This window comes from Hyperoodon ampullatus (genome assembly GCF_949752795.1).
Source record: "Hyperoodon ampullatus genome assembly, chromosome: 2".
Taxonomy (NCBI): Eukaryota; Metazoa; Chordata; class Mammalia; order Artiodactyla; family Ziphiidae; genus Hyperoodon; species Hyperoodon ampullatus.
Window position 1 is genome coordinate 66,748,673 of NC_136915.1, and position 23,125 is coordinate 66,771,797.

The window sequence follows — 23,125 nt, forward strand, 5'->3', positions numbered from 1 at the left end:
ACCGCTGTCAGCCTTAGCTTCCCCCCAAGAGGGCGCATCGTCTAAACTCAAAGGACCAGCGGGAAGCGAAGCCTTTTCAGGGACCACCCCTCGCGACTCTTCAGGCACCAAGGCCGCCAAGATGGCGCAGAAGGCGCAGGCGAGGTCACCTAGCGAGCGAGCTTTCCGCACAAGGAGCCCCGCTTCCGCCTTTCATTTCACTTCCAGTGCCCTACTTCGGAGGCCCAGCCCCCTGGGCCCCGCCCACACCCTGGAGGGTGGTCGGTGCCAGAACATGGGCGGGGCCAGAACCGCGTCAGCGTTCTTGGCACAAGCTGCTAGGTTAGAGACTGAGTAGCCGGACGGAGAGTCAACATGGCAGCGCTGTTTAGGCGAAGCTGCCGGGTGAGAGGAAGAGCAGGGCTCGGCGCGGGTGGGAAATGGAGCTTGTGGTGGTTGGCGAGGGGGACCTAGACCGGAAATTGGTGTGGCCGGGGGGGGCGGTGTGGGAAGCGGTGATAAGGAAGGAGTCCGCTTCGGGGCGCCTTAGCCCTCCTTACCCCACCTCTGGCAATAGCCTGGATTCCGGGCCCTGACTTTCACGCCCACACCCTCCTCTCGTTGTGGGACGGAATGCTTCCTGCGTTTTCACTTTCCTCTATCCCCTCGGCAGCTGCCCCCGATATAGGCGGCGTCCACTTTTCAGAATATCGCTTTTCTTTCTCTGGCCCGAGACCCTTCCAGAGGTTTTCCGGAGGAATCCCATCCTATCTCGAAGTAAACCCATCTCTGAATTGGCCGGTGCCTCAGAATTACAACCCTGAACTAACTAACTAACTAGTTTTTGCTGAACTAGTATGTCTTGGGGAAAGTCTCTACTGGCTTTCTATCCCCAGCCTAAGAAGGTCATAAAGTAAATTTCATTCTGCAATTGATGTATACTACAACAGCGGTCCCCAACCTTTTTTTGCACAAGGGACCGGTTTCATGGAAGACGAATTTTTTCCATGGGGGTGGGGGGATGGTTCAGGCGGTAATGCGAGCGATGCGGAGCCCAGGTGAAGATTCGCTCGCTAGCCCACCACGCACCTCCTGTTGTGCGTCCTGGTTCCTAACAGGCCGCGGCCCGGTATCCTGCGGCCCCGGGGGTTGGGGACCCCTGTACTACAAAGTGCAGCCTGCCAAGTTAGGGGGAAAAGGAAAACGGAGCCGCTGCTCATTAGGATAATAAGTTTAATATGCTTTTGGTTTCGTAATATGGAGGGAGACGCCTCCACGTTGTGTACGTAAAAAAAAAAGAGGAAAGTAAATCATACGGCACACTTTTCTTTGAAGCTTGTTTGTATATTCTAGTGTTGTCTCACAGATTTTAAATTGTCTCAGTCACTAGATATATTTTGCTAGCTTTATTATTTATATAGTCACACAAGACTGCCATTTAAATATCATTTATAATTAAGAACGTTATGCCCTGTACCAAAATAGTAGCTGATTTAGAATTTAGGGTAATTCTGATGGATTTTTGCCCAATATTTGTCATTGTTATGCAGGTTAATGGACTCTGAAGGCAGAGATTGGGGGATTTAAAAAATGATTTTAAACTCTGACACCAGAAAAAAAGAGGGATTTCTCAATCTCGCAAAAAAAGGAAATAGAAAAACCTGATCCAGAAAACTTATACCCCTATAGTATCTCTTCTTTGACACTCCCATAAAACTAAGACTAATTCCTAAGAAATATGCAAAAGTCTTTAATTATATTTGTGCTGTTATTGCAGAGTTAATGCTTGATTAAAGTTGCTGCCTTTTGGAGGTTTGGAATTCCATTGTTCTGATCAGAGAGCTCAAAGTAGTAACCAATATTTATATAGCATTACGCTTCCAAGATATTATCTTATTTTAATCATCTCCGCAATTACCCAGTAAGATTAGCCTCATTTTCCAGGTTTGAAAAGTTAATTAACAGGGCTTTGGACATTGTTCCCTGGCTGTAGCTACCTTTGTACTTTGTTTTACACAACATGTTTTCCTGAAAAATCGTATGTAAACTTTTTGTAAATTATTTTAGATACATTAATAATTCCCTATTTAAAGTCTCTCAGCAGACCATTTTACCTGTATTGTGAGGTCTAATTTTGTGCAATGCTGTCAAAACACACATTTAGAAGGGTCAAGTTTTTTGGTCTGATTTTTGTGGGGTGTTTTTTTTTTTTTTTAATGGAATCTAATAACCAATTAGGATACTTAAATTGAAAGAGCAGTATAGCAAGGTGGTTGATGGCATGAGTTCATGATAGTAAATGTTAGAATAATAATCCTGGTTCCTAATAGCAAGTAGAATGACTTTGGCCAATTTTACTTGACTTTTCTGAGCCTCAGTTTCTACATATGCAAAATAAGAATAAAAATAGTTCCTTAATCTTAGGGTTGACCGAAAGATTCAGTGCATTAATACTTGGAATGTGACTAAAGAAGAATACGTTTGGTCTATGATGACTGGACAATGAGTATCAGAGAAACCATGTTTTACTTCCAAAATAAAATTAATGAAAATTGCAAAACAGATGTGAATTTTTGTACCCTATTTTTTTCAAAATTGTAGTATAAAGTGTGTTATCACTTTGAAAGGGTTATTTAAATTAAGATATTTGACAGTCTTCATTGTCACTTTAAATGTAGATAATTCTGTTTACAAGTTCAAGTTGTCATCTACAAAGTGGATACTTTCTTTTCACAGATTTTGAAAAACATAAGCAAGTTCAGTTCTTGATCTTTTAGTATATTGTTGAGTTTCTCTTTTCTTTCAATATCTAGCTTACTAGAATTTAGTTCCATCAAATTCCTTGAAGTGTAAATTGTGTAATTTTGGCTGTCCTTAAACATTTACTTAGGAGTTCCAGTATGATTTCCAGTTTGATAACTTTAATAAATGCGAGTGTTTACTTTTTGTGTACATTGAACTGTTGTGAGTATAAAAATGGATTGCAAAGGAATAATATCTGCCTATATTTTTTATATATCTTTCTGAAGAAATATGCATGTATTTCAGGTATTAAGACAAGTAGTATATTAATGGTTTAGAATAGGGTTGACAAACTGTAAAGAGACAGTAAATATTTTTGGCTTTGTGGACCATATGGTTTCACAACTCTGCTGTGAAAGCAGCAATAGACAATATGGTATGGCTGTGTTCCAACAGAATTTTATTTACAAAACTGGTGGGTACCATAGTGTACTTACCCTTGGCTTAGAATATTCTAAGAATACTTACAGACAACAGCAGAAAATATAGAAAATTGTTTTAGGCTAATTTGTTTTGTTAAATAAAGTGAGGTATCGTAGAAAATGGGATCCTCCAAGGGGAAGATTCCCAGAGGCATTCCTGGGAGGCTCTCCAGAGACAGGGTATCAAAGTTGATGGACTAGGCAACGCTTGAATATATGGTACCATCCTATTGTTGCCCCCCCGCCCCGTTCCAACTCCCCAATCACAAATGTTCTAGAACTTGTAGGTGAGATTTCTCGAATAGTGGTTCTAAGTCTACCAATACCCCTGATTGGTATTTGTCTTGGAAACACTCCATGTTAGTAGTGCAAATACCACTGATCAGTTTTAGTTGCATTGCATTTTCTAAAAAATTTATTTATTTTTTATACAGCAGGTTCTTATTAGTTATCTATTTCATACATATTATTGTATACATGTCAATCGCAATCTCCCAATTCATCCCCCCCCACAACGTTCCCCCCTTGGTGTCCATACGTTTGTTCTCTATGTCTGTGTCTCTATTTCTGCCTTGCAAACGGTTCATCTGTACCATTATTCTAAGTTCTCCATATATGTGTTAATATACTATATTTGTTTTTCTCTTTCTGACTTACTTCACTCTGTATGACAGTCTCTAGGTCCATCCATGTCTCTACAAATGACCCAATTTTGTTCCTTTTTATGGCCGAGTAATATTCCATTGTATATATGTACCACATCTTCTTTATCCATTCGTCTGTCAGTGAGCATTTAGGTTGCTTCCATGACCTGGCTATTGTAAATAGTGCTGCAGTGAACATTGGGGTGCATGTGTCTTTTTGAATTACTGTTTTCTCTGGCTGTGTGCCCAGCAGTGGGATTGCTGGGTCATATGGTAAATCTATTTTTAGTTTTTGGGGTTTTTTTTTGCGGTACACGGGCCTCTCACTGTCGTGGCCTCTCCCGTTGCAGAGCACAGGCTCCGGACGCACAAGCTCAGCGGCCATGGCTCACGGGCCTAGCTGCTCCGTGGCATGTGGGATCCTCCTGGACACGAACCCGTGTCCGCTGCATCGGCAAGTGGACTCTCAACCACTGCGCCACCAGGGAAGCCCTATTTTTAGTTTTTTTAAGGAACCTCCATACTGCTGTCCATAGTGGCTGTATCAATTTGCATTCCCACCAGCAGTGCAAGAGGGTTCCCTTTTCTCCACACCCTCTCCAGCATTTGTTGTTTGTAGATTTTCTAATGATGCCCATTCTAACGGGTGTGAGGTGATACCTCATTGTAGTTTTGATTTGCATTTCTCTAATAATTAGTGATGTTGAGCTGCTTTTCATGTGCTTCTTGGCCATCTGTATGTCTTCTTTGGAGAGATGTCTATTTAGGTCTTCTGCCCATTTTTGGATTGGGTTGTTGGTTTTTTTAATATTGAGCTGTATGAGCTGTTTATATATTTTGGAGATTAATCCTTTGCCTATTGATTCATTTGCAAATATTTTCTCCCATTCTGAGGGTTGTCTTTTTGTCTTGTTTATAGTTTCCTTTGCTGTGCAAAAGCTTTTAAGTTTCATTAGGTCCCATTTGTTGATTTTTGTTTTTATTTCCATTACTCTAGGAGGAGGGTCAAAAAACATCTTGCTGTGATTTATGTCAGAGTGTTCTTCCTATGTTTTCCTCTAAGAGTTTTATAGTGTCCGGTCTTACATTTAGGTCTTTAATCCATTTTGAGTTTATTTTTATGTATGGTGTTAGGGACTGTTCTAATTTCATTCTGTTACATGTAGCTGTCCAGTTTTCCCAGCACCACTTACTGAAGAGACTGTCTTTTCTCCATTGTATATCCTTGCCTCCATTGTCATAGATTAGTTGACCATATTTGTGTGTCTATCTCTGGGCTTTCTATCCTGTTCCATTGATCTGTATTTCTGTTTTTGTGCCAGTACCATATTGTCTTGATTACTGGAGCTTTGTAGTATAGTCTAAAGTCAGGGAGTCTGATTCCTCCAGCTCCATTTTTTTTTCCCTCAAGAAAAAATATACTTTGGCTATTTGGGGACTTTTGTTTCTCCATACAAATTTTAAGATTTTTGTTCTAGTTCTAGTAAAAAATGCCATTGGCAATTTGATAGGGATTGCATTGAATCTGTAGATTCCTTTGGGTATTAGAGTTATTTTCGCAATATTGATTCTTCTAATCTAAGAACATGGTATATCTCTCCATCTGTTTGTGTCATCTTTGATTTCTTTCATCAGTGTCTTGTAGTTTTCCAAGTACAGGTCTTTTGCCTTCTTAGGTAGGTTTATTCTTAGGTATTTTATTCTTTTTGTTGCCATGTTTAATGGGATTCTTTCCTTAATTTCTCTTTCTGATCTTTCGTTGTTAGTATATAGGAACACAAGAGATTTCTGTGCATTAATTTTGCAACTTTACTGAATTCATTGATTAGCTCTAGTAGTTTTCTGGTGGCATTTTTAGGATTATCTATTTATAGTATCATGTCATCTGCAAACAGTGACAGTTTTACTTCTTCTTTTCTGATTTGTATTCCTTTTATTTCTTTTTCTCCTCTGATTGCTGTGGCTAGGACTTCCAAAACTATGTTGAATAAGAGTGGAGAGGGCTTCCCTGGTGGCGCAGTGGTTGAGAGTCCGCCTGCCGATGCAGGGGACACGGGTTCGTGCTCCGGTCTGGGAAGATCCCACATGCCGCGGAGCGGCTGGGCCCGTGAGCCATGGCCGCTGAGCCTGCGTGTCCGGAGCCTGTGCTCCGCAACGGGAGAGGCCGCAACAGTGAGAGGCCCGCGTACCGCAAAAAAAAAAAAAAAAAAAAAAGAGTGGAGAGAGTGGACATCCTTGTCTTGTTCCTGATCTTAAAGGAAATGCTTTCAGTTTTTCACCATTGAGAATGATTTTTGCTGTGGGTTTGTCATATATGGCCTTTATTATGTTGAGGTACTTTCCCTCTGTGCCCACTTTCTGGAGAGTTTTTGTCATAAATGTGTGTTGAATTTTGTCAAAAGCTTTTTTTTTTTTTTTTTTTTTGCCGTACGCGGGCCTCTCACTGTTGTGGCCTCTCCCATTGCGGAGCACAGGCTCCAGATGCGCAGGCTCAGCAGCCATGGCTGGACCTGTGGGTCCAGCCGCTCCACGGCATGTGGGATCCTCCCAGATTGGGGCACGAAGCCATGTCCCCTGCATTGGCAGGTGGACTCTCAACCACTGCGCCGCCAGGGAAGCCCTCAAAAGCCTGTTCTGTGTCTATGGAGATGATCATATGGTTTTTATTCTTCAGTTTGTTAATATGGTGTATCACATTGATTGATTTGCATATATTGAAGAATCTTTGCATCTCTGGGAAAAATCCCACTTGATCATGGTGTATGACTCTTTTAATGTGTTTTTGGACTCTGTTTGCTAGTATTTTGTTGAGGATTTTTGCATCTATATTCATCAGTGATATTGGTCTGCAATTTTCTTTTTTTGTAGTATCTTTGTCTGGTTTTGGTATCAGGGTGATGGTGGCCTCGTAGAATGAGTTTGGGAGTGTTCCTTTCTAACAATTTGTCCATTTCTTCCAGGTTGTCCATTTTATTGGCATAGAGTTTCTTGTAGTAGTCTCTTATGTTGCTTTGTATTTCTGCTGTGTCTGTTTTAACTTCTCCTTTTTCATTTCTAATTTTATTGATTTGAGTCCTCTCGCTCTTTTTCTTGATGAGTCTGGCTAAAGGTCTATCAATTTTGTTTATCTTCTCAAAGAACCAGCTTTTAGTTTTATTGATCTTTGGTATTGTTTTCTTTGTTTCTATTTCATTTATTTCTGCTCTGATCTTTATGATTTCTTTCCTTCTACTAACTTTGGGTTTTGTTTGTTCTTCTCTAGTTTCTTTAGGTGTAAGGTTAGATTGTTTATTTGAAATTTTTCTTGTTTCTTGAGGTAGGATTACTTCCCTCTTAGAACTGCTTTTGCTGCATCCCATAGGTTTTGGTTCATCATGTGTTCATTGTCATTTGTCCCTAGGTATTTTTTGATTTCCTGTTTGATTTCTTCAGTGATCTCTTGGTTATTTAGTAATGTGTTGTTTAGCCTCCATGTGTTTGTGTTTTTTACTTTTTTTTCCCTGTAATTTATTTCTAATCTCATAGCGTTGTGGTCGGAAAAGATGCTTGATATGATTTCAGTTTTCTTAAATTTACCGAGACTTGATTTGTGATCCAAGATGTGATCTGTCCTGGAAAATGTTCCATGTGCACTTGAGAATGAAATGTAATCTGCTCTTTTCAGATGGTCCTATAATTATCAATTAAATCTATCTGGTCTATTGTGTCTTTTAAATCTTGTGTTTCCTTATTAATTTTCTGGATGATCTGTCCATTGGTGTAAGTGAGGTGTTAAAGTCCCCCACTATTATTGTGTTACTGTGGATTTCCGCTTTTATAGCTGTTAGCATTTACCTTGTGTGTCGAGGTGCTCCTATGTTGGGTGCATATATATTTATAATTGTTATATCTTCTTCTTGGATTGATCCCTTGATCATTATGTAGTGTCCTTCCTTGTCTCTTGTAGCGTTCTTTGTTTTAAAGTCTATTTTATTTGATATGAGTATTGCTACTCCAGCTTTCTTTTGATTTCCATTTGCATGGGATATCTTCTTCCATCCCCTCACTTTCAGTCTGTGTGCATCCCTAGTTCTGAACTGGGTCTCTTGCAGACAGCATATACGTGGGCCTTGTTTTTGTATCCATTCAACAAGCCTGTGTCTTTTGGTTGGAGCATTAAATCCATTCACATTTAAGGTGATTATTGAAATGTATGTTCCTATTACCATTTTCTTAATTGTTTTGAGTTTGTTTTTTAGGACCTTTTCTTTTCTGTGTTTCCCACTTAGAGAAGTTCCTTTAGCATTTGTTTTAGAGCTGGTTTGGTGCTGCTGAATTCTGTTAGCTTTTGCTTGTCTGTAAAGCTTTTGATTTCTCTGTTGAATCTGAATGAGATCCTTGCTGGGTAGAGTAATCTTTGTTATAGGTGCTTCCCTTTCATCACTTTAAATATATCATGCCACTCCCTTTTGGCTTGTAGAGTTTCTGCTAAGAAATCAGCTGTTAAGCTTATGGGAGTTCCCTTGTATATTGTTTGTCATTTTTCCCTTACTCCTTTTAATAATTTTTCTTTGTCTTTAATTTTTGTCAGTTTGATTACTGTGTGTCTTGGCGTGTTTCTCCTTTGGTTTATCCTGCCTGGGACTTGGGTGCTTCCTGGACTTGGGTGGCTATTTCCTGGACTTGGGTGGCTTCTTGGACTTGGGTGGCTATTTCCTTTCCCATGTTAGGGAAGTTTTCGACTATAATCTATTCACATATTTTCTCAGGTCCTTTCTCTCTCTCTTCTTCTGGGATCCCTATATGTGAATGTTGTTGCATTTAATATTGTCCCAGAGGTCTCTAAGGCTGTCTTCACTTCTTTTCATTCTTTTTTTAAATTCTTTCCACTGCAGTGAATTCCACCATTCTGTCTTCCAGGTCACTTATCCGTTCTTCTGTCTCAGTTATTCTAATATTGATTCCTTCTAGTGTAGTTTTCATTTCAGTTATTGTATTGTTCATCTCTGTTTGTTTGTTCTTTAATTCTTCTAGGTCTTTGTTCTTTATTCTTCTAGGTCTTTGTTAAACATTTCTTGCATCTTCTTTATCTTTGCTGCCATTCTTTTTCTGAGGTCCTAGATCATCTTCACTATCATTATTCTGAATTCTTTTTCTGGAACGTTGCCTATCTCCACTTCATTTAGTTGTTTTTCTGGGGTTTTGCCTTCTTCCTTCATCTGGTACATAGTCTTCTGCCTTTTCATTTTGTCTGTCTTTCTGCGAATGTGGTTTTCGTTCTACAGGCTACAGAATTGTAGTTTTTCTTGCTTCTGCTCTCTGCCTTCTGGTGGATGAGGCTATCTAAGAGGCTTGTGCCAGCTTTCTGATGGGAGGGACTGGTGGTGGGTAGAGCTGGCTGTTGCTCTGGTGCGCAGAGCTCAGTAAAACTGTAATCCACTTGTCTGCTGATGGGTTTGGCCGAGTTCCCTTCCTGTTGGGTGTTTGGCCTGAGGCGACTCAGCACTTGCACCTCCCTGGCTCTTTGGTGGGGCTAATGGCGACTCCAGGAGGGCTGACACCAAGGTGTACTTCCCAGAACTGCTGCCAGTGTCCTTGTCCCCGTGGTGAACCACAGCCACCCCCCACCTCTGCAGGAGACCCTCCAACACTAGCAGGTAGGTCTGGTTCAGTCTTCTACAGGGTCACTGCTCCTTCACCGGGTCCTGATGTGCACACTACTTTGTGCCCTCCAAGAGTGGAGTCTCTGTTTCACCCAGTCCTGTTGAAATCCTGCAATCAAATCCCACTAGGCTTCAAAGTCTGATTCTCTGGGAATTCCTCCTCTTGTTGCTGGACCCCCAGGTTGAGAAGCCTGACGTGGGGCTCAAAACCTTCACTCCAGTGGGTGGACTTCTGTGGTATAATTGTTCTCCAGTTTGTGAGTCACCCACCCAGTGGTTATGGGATTTGATTTTATTGTGCTTGCACCCCTCGTCCCATCTTTTTGTGGCTTCTCCTTTGTCTTTGGTAGTGGAGTATCTTTTTTGGTGAGTTCCAGTGTCTTCCTGTTGATGATTGTTCAGCAGTTGTGATTCTGGTGCTCTCACAAGAGGGAGTAAGCACACATCCTTCTACTCTGCCATCTTGAACCAATCTCTCCACATTGCATTTTTTTTAAAAAGAATTTCCTTTATGATAGGTGTTCAAATATCTGATAATTGGCTTAATACAGAAGTCAAATTGTGGTTGAGGGCATTTAAATACTGACTTAAACTGTTTTCTTGAATATGGTCAAAGAAGCTGTTCTACTCACTTGTGTTGTCAGTATTCTATTTGACTCATGTTTAGTTTATCAAATTTATTGTAATAAAATTGTTCTTTGCAGGTACTGAGAAGTCTTTCTCACTTTGACTGGAGATCACAACATACGAAAGCTGCCCAACACCGTGAACCTGGATCAGGATTTAGTTTTGGTATATGCTTTGTTCTGTGTTTTGATTTTAATCTTTTGTTTGTGGTATGTATGCAGCTTTTTATATGTATTTATTAGGAACATGGTTGTAAACAAACTTAGTAATGTCTGTAAGTGAATGGAACCAATCGCCATCCACAGATTGTTCACAGTTAGCCATACCCATTCTTCCTGATCTTTTTTTCTTCTCCATCATAATACCCTATACATAAATCTGTATTAGCAGCATACATATATATTTCTGCCATTTTTCTTAAGTATATATCCCCAAATAAATAACAAATTCACTGCTATATATGACTAGTCTTCAACTTAGAAATGAATGCAACAAATACTTCTTAAACACTTATTAGTTACAAAGTGCTAGGTGCCTGCTAATAAGCCAGAGCCTGGTTTTTCCATACTATATCTGAACTGCAGTTTGGTGCTAGTACATATGGTTCTCAGTTTTGGGATCAGGGAGCCATGTGGTGTCAGAGGGCAAAGGAATAAGATTTTGCTTCCCTTTTCTCTCTAAAATGAAGAGCCCCACCAAGGCAAAAAATTTGAAAAATAATCCCTTTCTTCAGCATCCTTTGCCCCCTAAAGTGCTTCTTGCTTCAAAATTATTACCTTTCCTCTAGTTGAAAACCCATTTTTTCAGTTCACTTGGTCTCAGAAAATAGTTAAAAGGCAGCTGAGATAATTAACTCACACCGAGGTAGAAATAACAAACTCAAAACTCCCTAGGGTTATCATTTTTGGTTTTTATTTTATTTTTTAAGATTGTTAGCATCTTTAAAAGTTTTTTTTTTTTTAACAGAATTAAGTGAAAATTTTGAAACAGCATGAGGATAGCAGTTTGGGAGACTGGATCTTATTTTCTTATTGAGATGTTAGCATAGGTTTGGTATGGTTGCTCTTTAGTTTCAGTTTGTCAGGTACAGATTCATACTCAATAGTAAGAGACTAGCAGGAGAAATCTATGGTGGTTCGCTGACTGACAGAAGATGAGATAGATATAAGTGTTTAGGAGGGAGATTGTGGAGCTCAAGAAAAGGAATAGGGATAACACCTATGACCAGTTGCACCTGGTTGTTTAGCTATAAAATGGGGATAATATCTACAACACAGGATTTATTTGAAGATTAAATTATATGACATATGTGAAGTCCTAGCACATAGTAACTGGATCAAAGTAGATTCTCAAATAATACATAATAGATCCTTGCCTTCCCTCCCCTTTAACCACTCACAATTTTGATACGACTTGGCCCCAGTTTTAGAAGTAAAGTTGTGATGTAGAGAACACTAGACTGAAACGCTAAGTATACTTTTATTGCTAATTCATTGTAAGACTCTGGGGCTATCGTTTCCTCAGTCTGGGCTTTTGTTTCCTTACTTATACAATGAGAGATTCAACACCGAATTTCTAATGTCTTTTACATTTTATTTCATAATCCCTATAGAAATGATTACTATACTCCTAAACATTCTTGCTTATTCTTGCCTTTCTGCCTTTTTTCTCATTCTTCTTGCCTGAAATACCCTATATCTTTTAAAAACTTTACCTATCCTTTGATAGTATGGATTTTAAAAAGTATGGTGGTAATTGGCTTCTGTCCTTGGTCCAGTCACCCTATTCACTTCATTAATTTGAGAAGCTTTCCCACCACTTTTGCCAGTTGCTTTGTGCTAATTTATAAACTTAAATTATCTGAGTTTAAAGGAGGAGTAAAATTGAAATTATATTAGTATTATATGATATTTTGGAACAAGTTTTATTGGTTTATGGTCACTGGTCATGTCTTATCTCCCTAATTAGATTGATTCTTGAGATCAGGGCATTGTCATATGTATTAGTTTTATTTCAGTGTTAGTCAAAGTTTGATGAGTCTGCTTTGGAACTAATAATAAGTAAGAAAAATTGTTTTTACCTTAACACTTGGAAGAGGAAAACTCAAGTTTATATCTGTTATTTATTTGTAAAAGCTAGAAATCTTACCTAGGTTTTTGGCATGAGTATTGATATAGATTTATTCATATAGCACAGTGAAATCTTGATTAGTCTGAAGGCACACTGTAGTCTGACTTTCTTGTTATCAAGGTTTAAAGTCTCCATTATAAATATATATTTCCACATACTTCATTTCCCTCAACTCATTGTCCTATTTTAATGTTTTCTAAATAACTTTCCTTTAGCGTTCACTGAACAGCAGAAAGAATTTCAAGCTACTGCTCGTAAATTTGCCAGGGAGGAAATAATCCCAGTTGCTGCAGAATATGATAAGACTGGCGAGGTAGGTTTATGCATTTTAAGGAGAGAAAAGTCTTTGACATATTTTACAAGATTTTAAATATAAATAGATTTTAAATATAACTGGCTTTTATCTTTATTATTATTTTTTTCTTTCAGTACCCTGTCCCACTAATTAAAAGAGCCTGGGAACTTGGTTTATTGAATACACACATTCCAGAAAGTTGTGGTAAGCTTTCTTTACATTTTTAATTCTAGAATGCCTATGTACAAGAAGAATTTTGAAATTCTATTCAGTCATTCTTTCAGATATTTGTTGCCATTAAATGGCTTTCTACTTTTGTGCCCCTGTGTTCAGACTTCAGTATTTGTCAGCTTTTAGAAGCCTTGTACTCAACACTTAGAGGCATTCTTCCTTCTTTATAACTGGTTCTGATGTTAACTTGATCCTTATCCTTGGTAACTTCTCTCTCTACAGTTAGTTGATTTGTTGCATTTTAATTCTACCTTTGATTTTACATTTTATTGAGACTTTCCTTTCACTCCTTTCGTCAGTCAAAAGGTTAAAATTTTAGCAGAGTTGAATCAAGTTTTTACAAAATCAAGCTGAAACAGGAAGACAGGTCCAGATTACAAATAGTAAGAGAATTTTTTGAAATTTTAAAACTTATTTTAGAGAAGTATACTTTGTTACTGTACTAGCCAGAAAACTTTTAGTTTCTAGTGTTATAGATACTGTATTTGCAAATTTGCTATTAAAATCAATTAGGTTATATCGGAAGTAATTTAAATAGTTCACCCTTATTTCTGTTGAGGTATGCTATATATTATAATGGGCTCTTAAAACATTTTGATACTGTAGGAGGTCTTGGACTTGGAACTTTTGATAGCTGTCTAATTACTGAAGAAATGGCTTATGGATGTACAGGGGTTCAGACTGCTATTGAAGGAAATTCTCTGGGGGTAAGTTACCTAGAAAATGAATTGCTTAACTGAGCTGTTGTTAATGAAACAGCACTGCTAAGTTAGGTTAGCTGGTGGAACACAGTTTTCTTTAAAAAGGAACACAAGATTCTGTAGTGAAGCCTGGAGTTCTTTTCCATGAGTTGATCATTCTGGCTGTTGTCTTTAGTACTCGGAGTCCTAGCTGTCTCTGTGGGAAACTGTACACTTTGGCTGTGGCTTCAGTGGCAATTCTTAGGTAAGGGCATTGAGGAGAAGGATTGGGATGGCTTGCTGCCACTGCTGGCAATGCTGAAATTTAGTGAGTAATTCTTAGGACACCTGATCATATATACCATGTCATTTATTGTAAATTTAATTCTTTTTTGTTTGTTTGTTTATTTTTGGCTGCATTGGGTCTTCGTTGCTGCGTGCAGGCTTTCTCTAGTTGCGGCGAGTGGGGGCTACTCTTCATTGCAGTGCGCAGGCTTCTCATTGCGTGGCTTCTCTTGTTGCGGAGCACGGGCTCTAGGCACGTGGGCTTCAGTAGTTGTGGTGCACGGGCTCAGTAGTTGTGACTCGCAGGCTCTAGAGCACAGGGTCAGTAGTTGTGGCACATGGGCTTAGTTGCTCTGTGGCATGTCGGATCTTCCCGGACCAGGGCTCGAACCTGTGTCCCCTGCATTGGCAGGCAGATTCTTAACCACTGTGCCACCAGGGAAGTCCGTAAATTTAATTCTCTACTTGTGCATCTTACTACAGTAGATTTTTATATATTATATTACCATCAAGTCCTATATAACTTTGTTTTATGAAAATACTTGGATTAATAGATTTATATCCTCATGGCTTTAGCTCTCTAACTTAGAGGCAGAATAAAGGCCAATTCTTTGGACTTACCCTTGGGGGAAAATAGTTCTCATGTTTTGAATTAAGTATTTCAATTTACATACCTAATTTTAAAATATCTTGCTTTCTTAATATCACTTTTCTTTGGTTGATAGCAAATGCCTGTTATTATTGCTGGAAATGATGAACAACAAAAGAAATATTTGGGGAGACTGACTGAGGAGCCACTGATGTGTGTGAGTATGTGTAGCTGCTGCTTTATTTCATATTTAAAGAAGTGAATAAGTGTGCTCTTCTTCCTTTTCAGTCTGTATGTATACACTGGGCTACAGCACATTAAGGCAAAAGCAACATATTTAGGTACAATGATGTTTCTGGGGTGCCAGAAAGTGTCATAAAATAATCCTCTTGCTTATTTCCAGAAGAAAGATACCTACTTATAATGTTTCTGGGATGCCAGAAAAGTATCATAACAATCCTCTAGCTTATTTCCAGGAGAGTAATAGCTACTTAATGGAGCACTCTAGAGCTCTAGAACTGAGCGTTTGTGTCAGGAATTTCAGATGGAATACATGACAGTAGGTGTTTGAACTAGTAGTTTTTTGAACTAATAAGAAATTAATATGACTGAAAAGATAACAGTTTGTTTGTTGAATGACTGAGTGACTTCAGGAGGATATTTATAGGTTTTATTTAATTTTCTGAGAACTACTCAACAAATTTTTAAATTGGAATTTATTTTGGCCGTGCCGTGCAGCATGCGGGATCTTAGTTCCCCAACCAGGGATCAAATCTGTGCCCCTTGCAGTGGAAGCGCAGAGTCTTAACCACTGGACTACCAGGGAAGTCCCTAAATTGGCTTTTTTATGAAAGATATTCTTATGCATTTTACACACATGCATGCTGCAGTTCTATTCTGCAAGTGACTTTACATAGGATATTTCTTTCTTTTGGTTATTAGTCAAACAGATTTCAGTCTAGGGTGTGATTGTGATACCAAAATATAGTAAATTGCTATCATTTTGAGCTAACTGTGAGAATTGGTCTGAAAGAGTAGAAAGTAGTATTTGAAAATAAATGTTTTGGGCTTCCCTGGTGGCACAGTGGTTGAGAGTCCGCCTGCCGATGCAGGGCACGCGGGTTCGTGCCCCGGTCGGGGAAAATCCCACATGCCGTGGAGCGGCTGGGCCTGTGAGCCATGGCCACTGAGCCTCCGCGTCTGGAGCCTGTGCTCCGCAACTGGAGAGGCCACAACAGTGAGAGGCCCGCGTACCGCAAAAAAAAAAAAAAAAAAAAAAAGAAAATAAATGTTTTTTATTTATTTTAGGTACCTAAATTTCAGGTATACTTATGAAGACATTTATATGTATTTCCTACTTAGTTGTCAATTTGTTTCAACAGGTGAGAGTTACCTAGTAGGCTAATTCTCAATATTGTCTAAGAATTGTGTGAAACATCCAGATTCTTTTCTTGTAATGTATATAATATTAGAAACAGGCTAAAAAATTGTAGCATAGAGATGCTTTGGAGAACCTAACTTATACACTGATATGAATATTTGTAATTATCTTACTGTTTATAAATAGGTATTTCTAAAATATTAGAGTCTTTAAAAGTAGTTCAAGTATTTTAAACATTTCTTTGGCAGTTTTGTTATTAATATCTTCAGTATATGTAAAAATACATTCACTCTAGTCCCTAAATTATTCTAACTTCTGAATTAATAAAGGTTTACTGTACATTTTCCCCCTTCTAGTGCATAATATTATTCAAATATGTATCTAGTGCAATTTATATACTCAAAATATGAAGCCAAGGGTGAAAATGAAAATAGTCAATAGGTATATTAATGAAAAATATTGATTAATTTCTACTGAGAGTCAGTTAACTCTTAATAATATTTATAAAATTATACTACATATAATGTGTTTTATTTAAACTTTTTAGAATTAATATTTAAAAAACTTTCAGGTTGTAAAAATAGTATAGAAGATTTAGAAAGGTATGAAGAAGAACAAAAACATCTGTAATCCCTCAGATATGAAGTTAACTGGTATAACTGTCTTACTGTATACTCTATTAGATTTTTTAATACATATAGATGTATTTTTCACAATCAAGGTCATATTATATATGCAGTATTACATCCTTTTTAACATAACGAGCATTTTCTTATGCTCTACTTCTTTTTAAATACTGTGATATTTATGACTACATAATATGCTATCTAATTGATGTACTATAAATTATTTCACTATTCCCTATTGTTGAATATTTAAATTCCTTAGATTTTTGCTTTTAAAGATAATGTCAGGGGCTTCCCTGGTGGCACAGTGATTGAGAGTGCGCCTGCTGATGCAGGGGACACGGGTTCGTGCCCCGGTCTGGGAAGATCCCACATGCCGTGCAGTGGCTGGGCCTGTGAGCCATGGCTGCTGAGCCTGTACATCTGTAGCCTGTGCTCCGCAAAGGGAGAGGCCACAACAGTGAGAGGCCCGCGTACCGGAAGAAAAAAAAATAATAATAATGTTGGACCTCCCTGGTGGTGCAGTGGTTAGGAATCCACCTGCCAATGCAGGGGACATGGGTTCGAGCCCTGGTCCAGGAAAATTCCACATGCCGCAGTACAACTAAGCCCATGTGCCACAACTACTGAACCTGTGCTCTAGAGTCCATGAGCCAACTACTAAGCCCGTGCACCACAACTGCTGAAGCCCATGTGCCTAGAGCCCGTGCTTCTCAGCAAGAGAAGCCACTGCGATGAGAAGCCCATGCACCGCAATGGAGAGTAGCCCCTCCTTGACGCAACTAGAGAAAAGCCCACATGTAGCAATGAAGACCCAATGCAGCCAAAAATAAATAAATAAATTTATTTAAAAAAAAATAATAATGTCATGGTAGGGGACTTCCCTGGTGGTCCAGTGATAAAGAATCTATCTTATAAAGCAGGGGACGTGGGTTTGATCCCCTGTCAGGGAACTAAGATCCCACGTGCTGCAGGGCAACTGAGCCCGTGCGACATAACTACTGAGCTCGTGTGCCTCAACTAGAGAGCCTGCGTGCTGCAAACTACAGAGCCCATGTGCTCTGGAACCCACATGCCTCAATGACAGAGCCCAGACATCCTGGGGCCTGTGCTCCACAACTAGAGAAGAGAAAACCTGCACGCCACAAGAGAGAAGCCCGTGTGCCATAATGAAAGATCCTGCATGCCTCAACGAAGATCCCACATACCACAACTAAGACCTGAAGCAGCCAATAAAAAAATAATAATAATAATAATAATGTCATGGTAAAAACTGATACAGAAAAAGATAAGTTTTTGGATTTAATTTACAGTTACAGTGTTAATGCATGTTCGTAAGACTTAATCTCTTACCAGATCATGTGATCAGTTATACTCTTGCCGAGGAAAGTGAGTACAGAAATAAATCAGGGTGATACTATAATTATTTTTTAATACCACTTAGTGTAAAAACATTTTCTAAAAATCAAAACTAATTGTATTATTGCATATATATTACATATATAGTATTAAAATATCAATAATAAGTTAGAAACCATATTTCTTTTTCAAAGATTGGATTAATCTTTTAAAAAGTATATACCTAAAATATAGTATATGTTTTAAAAAGTATATACCTAAAATATATGCAGTATTAGACAACTGGAAACAAGTATTAGACTACTAGGACAAGCTTGTTATTGGCAAGACATTCAGTAAACTTACTTGTCCAAACATGGTCTAAGAACTCACAAGTGTTTGAAAAAGCATAACAGTGGTAAAGAAAACTCTTGTCATAAAACCATGCATTTCCAGTGGAACTGAGAAGTAGCTGAAATGTAACTGAACACTGAACTTGGGGTCCCAAGACCTGGCTTCAAGCCATATAATAGCAATATGATCTTATATAGATACTTAGCTTCAAAGTCTCTTCTGTATTTTCTTCTGTATTGTTATACACACCTATTTTGGTTGTATAACATCTAAAAAGGATATAGTAAAGATAAAACAAAATGCTTATGTTTTTATAAGAATATCTTCACATAGTGTCCCTTTTGCAAAAATATAGTAATTTCTTTCATACCTAATGGCCAGGGGATACTTTGTTTTTCTTTAACTGCCATTCATTTACTCAATATCTGAATTCCCGGCTATATGCCAGACTTCAGCTTATAGGCAGTTTACACTTGTAACTACAGTATAGTATATTTTTTGTTTTGGTAAGTAGGAAGCACAGAGGCAATTTTATAGTCCTCCATTAGTAATTATTTGAACCTCGAAGCATGTGTTGTAGTATATTATTCTTTCCGGTTTATCTTTATTTTCACTTCATTCCTGATTTTTTAAAAAGCATGCATTATATGAACAACCTCCAGTCACTTTAGAGTGTAAGGCAAAAAAGAAAAAATTAGTAGAGAATGAATGCAAAATTGTTTAGTAAACTATACAAAGATAAGTTGGTGGTATCATCACTAATAAAGAAAAGTATAATGTTCTACTCATTCTTTTAAATATTTGAATACTGTGTACCAAGTGGACTTGGAATAAAACAGTGAATAAAACTGGGCTCTTGGGACTTCCCTGGTAGCACAGTGGTTAAGAATACCCCTGCCAATGCAGGGGACACAGGTTCGAGCCCTGGTCCGGGAAGCTCCCGCATGCTGCGGAGCAGCTAAGCCTGTGTGCCACAACTACTGAGCCTGCGCTCTAGAGCCGGCGAGCCACAACTACTGAGCCCGCATGACACAACTACTGCAGCCCATGTGCCTAGGGCCTGTGCTCCACAAGAAAGAGAAGCCACTGCAATGAGAAGCCCGCCCACTGCAACAAAGAGTAGCCCCCGCTCGCCGCAACTGGAGAAAGCCCGTGCACAGCAGTGAAGACCCAAAGCAGCCCCCCCCCCAAAAATAAATAAATAAAAACCCCACCAAAACTGGGTTCCGGCTCATAAGTTAACAATCTGGTAGACCCTTAGATCCTTACCCAAAATGTATTCATAGTATTATAGAATTCATAGAATTATGCAAATTAAGTAAATAATAAATTCTTCATAAATAAATAATTATGCATAAAAGAATGTTACTAATTTGCTTGACTTAAGAGAACAAGTTGCACTGGAAACAAAAATGGCTTCTGCTGAAAGAGCATTATAAAATTAATTTTACTTACTAGGAAACAATCAAATAAGACAAGAACAACTCTGAAGAACCAGCCATTTTGCATAGAAACACACAAACTCATACACTTCATAAGTTCTAAAAACTATGCCTTGGGCTTCACTGGTGGCACATTGGTTAAGAATCCACCTGCCAACGCAGGGGACCGGAGTTTGAGCCGTGGTCTGGGAAGATCCCACATGCCGTGGAACAATTAAGCCTGTGTGCCGCAACTAATGAGCCTGCGCTCTCGAGCCTGCGAGCCACAACTACTGAAGCCCTTGTGCCTAGAGCCCATTCTCCGCAACAAGAAAAGCCACCGCAATGAGAAGCCCGTGCACTGCATCGAAGAGTAGCCCCCGCCTGCCACAACTAGAGAAAGCCCGCGTGCAGCAACAAAGATACAATACAGCCAAAAATAAGTAAGAATAAAAGAAATTTATGAAAAAGTTTTAAAAAATAAAAACTATGCCTTATTATAAAGTAGAGGAATGTCAAATAGCATATTTCAGAGGAAAAGAAATTCCCAAAGTTACTTAAAATAAAATTTTGGTATTTGAAAGAGTTATCTTTTCTGGAGAGTTCATTTGTATAACACTTCTTTGTTGTGATGTTGAAAACAGATTTGAACATCTAGGTAGAAGAGTAATGCAGTTAACCTACATGACACCTGAATCTCCTCTATAGCTCACCTGTGAAAAGGCCATCTAGCTCATGTTTTCATGTCTAGGAGTCTCAACTTCCTGAAGCAGCTCCATTTGGGAGTGTCCCTGACTGTTAGAAAGCTCTTCTAGATTGCATGCTCCTGAGGGAAAGGATTGTGTCATTTCCTTTTGTAATGTCACCACCTGATACCATAATAGGTGTTCAATAAATTTGAATAATTTCACACTAGTTTTCTCCTATCAATTCAAATCCTCTCCCTTGGCTGTATAGCCCTTCAGGTATTTTAATATGGCTGTCCTGTGGATCTTACTTTTTTCTAAGCAAATTAGCCGCAATTTTTTCATCTTTTCTTCATACAACACAGTAAAGTCCCACCGCCTTCTTAGTAATCACTGACTCAAAAATATTATTATAGAGCTAAATATAGTACTCTAGTATGGTCTGATGAGTACAGAGTAGCATGGTTCCATCACTCTTATTTTAGATACTTTTATTTTTTTTTTAATATCCCCTCCTGGCCTTGCCCCCACCCCCCACCTTCATTTTAAACTGGAGCTGATTCAAACCTGCTGCTCTTGGAAATAGGCCATCAGTATAGTCTCCAACAGAAAGATGATCTGTGAGCGGATGTGAGTGTGAGAGAGCAGGGCAATCAGAAAGAATGAGAAAATGAGACAAGGGAATGGAAAAGGTGAATAAACAGAGGACGATGAAGGAGGGAGAAAGACTGAAAGATTAAAATGTTGAGCTGAGTGGGGAGCTTGAAGAGAAGGGAGTTACTGAAAGCCTCGAGTTGGAGCAAGTCCAGAGCTGATCCTTCTGGGCACTGTTCTCTCTCACAGATCCAGAGGGTTGCAATAAAGATGTGTCTCTGAGATTTTCCAGGTCTCTTTCCCATAAATCTGTATTTTCTTCTTAATTAAGGTCTTCTGGACCAAAGGTGTCATCTAAGAATTGTGTAAAGAGCACAAAGATAGGAAGAGGTAGATACTATTCTTTTGTAAATATAGCTTATAGCATTAGCACTGCTGATTTACATAAAGCTTACTCTTGACTTAAGTTGTCAAATCAGTCTCCCTGTCTCGTGTTAAGTTTTGGTATATTCACTGAGTAGTCTATTAAGTCTCCAGTTCCAGGCCTTATCTCTCCCCTGACCTTTACCCTCCTATATGAACTTACCTATTAGACATTTCTTCCTAGCTAGACTCAAATATCTCTTTTTTTTCCAAATTGTATTTTTATTTATTTATTTTATTTATTTATTTTTGGCTGTGTTGGGTCTTCGTTTCTATGCGAGGGCTTTCTCTAGTTGTGGTGAGTGGGGGCCACTCTTCATCGCGGTGCGCGGGCCTCTCACTGTCGTGGCCTCTCTTGTTGCGGAGCACAAGCTCCAGACGCGCAGGCTCAGTAGTGTGGCTCACAGGCCTAGTTGCTCCGCGGCATGTGGGATCTTCCCAGACCAGGGCTCGAACCCGCGTCCCCTGCATTGGCAGGCAGATTCTCAATCACTGAGCCACCAGGGAAGACCTAGACTCAAATATCTTAAGCGAAATGTGTCCCAAACCAAATTATTTTCTTCCCACTCTATAGTACTGCTTCTCTTCGAGATTATCCCTAATTGGAAGCTTCCTAAACTAAAAAATTGAGTCATCATAACATCCTCTTTAGCTCCCCAACATCCTATTCAGTCATTGTGTCCTGTGGATTTCACACCACAATTCTAAACTTCATCTTATCTTCTTGCCTTATCTTGCTTCTTAGTTTAAGCTTTCTTTCTTGCATAATTTGTGTCCCTAACTCCAGTCTTATGTAGGTATTTATGCCACTTACTAGATCTGTGAACTTGGGAAAATTACTTAACCTCACTGTCTCAGTTTCCTTATTTATAAAATGTAGATACCTAGTACCTGTGTCATAAGGATTATTGTGAGGTTTAAATAAGTCAAGTACTTAGAACAGCACCTGGATGATAGTAAAAAGTTATTATTATTATCTCCCCTTAAATCTGTCCTTTATACTTCTGTAATAATAAACTATCTAAAATGTAAATCTGTCACTTTCCTGCATTTACAAAAACATTGTGTTTCCATTTCATCAATAGCAGTGGTATCTAATATATTTTTTTTAGTTTGTGAACCCGTTTTAGAATCTGACATCCTCAGAAAAATGCATGTATATTCCTCACTTTTGCACACTAGGCTGCTCTGGATTTCCCTGAAGCCCAGGTTCTGTGGCACAATAGCAAGTGTTTGATAAACTTTTGTTGAATGCATAAAAGTCTGCTCTCCTTAGCATGGCATACACCTCAGCCTCCAGGACCAGGTCCCTGCCTGCCTTTTTAGCCTGTTTTCATGGCTTTCAGTTTCATACTTTACATTCCAGTACTGAACTGCTAGTACTTTGCCTTGTACAACTGCTGTTTCATTCTTCCATGCCTAGATCAGCTTGCCTCACTTATTTGTCATTCAGGACCTATCTCCTTCAACGAGTATTACTTATTCTTCTTTTCATCTTCCTTACCACTCCACCTCCCACCCCCTACAGGTCTAAGTAGTCATTTCTAATGTCCCTATGTACCCTTACTACTTTGAATTAAAATTAACTGTTAAGGTTTCTCTCTTTGGACTATAAGTACCTTAAGGGTAAGGAACTTGTGTCTTTAGGCCTTGTATTCCCAGTACCTGTCACTCAGTAAACTTGAATGAACTTCAGCTACCTGTTGCTTGCCTTCCACCACTCCCTTTATCCATTCTGCTTACATCTTGTCACACATCTGTTGAAGAGCCTTAAGAGGCTCCCTTTTTCCCACCAGATAAAATTTTAACTTCTTAGTGTAGTATAAAGTGTTCTTTGTCATCTGTTCCCTTCTTTTCTTTCCAGACTAATTTCTACCATTCCCTTACATGCACAGAGTATAGATGTTATAGAATCTGGTACTTTTATATCACAAACACTGGGTAACCCTGCTTCTTATCTCGGTATCATTGCATAT

At 38.8% G+C, this 23,125-nt stretch overlaps 1 protein-coding gene across 1 annotated transcript in view; it reads left to right on the forward strand.

Annotated features, from left to right (window-relative positions):
- Positions 1–354: 354 nt before the first annotated feature.
- Positions 355–23,125, forward strand: part of ACADM (acyl-CoA dehydrogenase medium chain) — a gene marked incomplete at its 5' end in the record, with an annotated part of 49,252 nt that continues 26,481 nt past the window's right edge. The window contains 9 exon segments of the mRNA XM_079727699.1: positions 355–384; positions 10,194–10,281; positions 12,462–12,559; positions 12,676–12,745; positions 12,875–12,903; positions 12,905–12,937; positions 12,939–12,975; positions 13,379–13,479; positions 14,463–14,543. Coding sequence (XP_079583825.1) covers positions 355–384; positions 10,194–10,281; positions 12,462–12,559; positions 12,676–12,745; positions 12,875–12,903; positions 12,905–12,937; positions 12,939–12,975; positions 13,379–13,479; positions 14,463–14,543 — 567 coding nt within the window.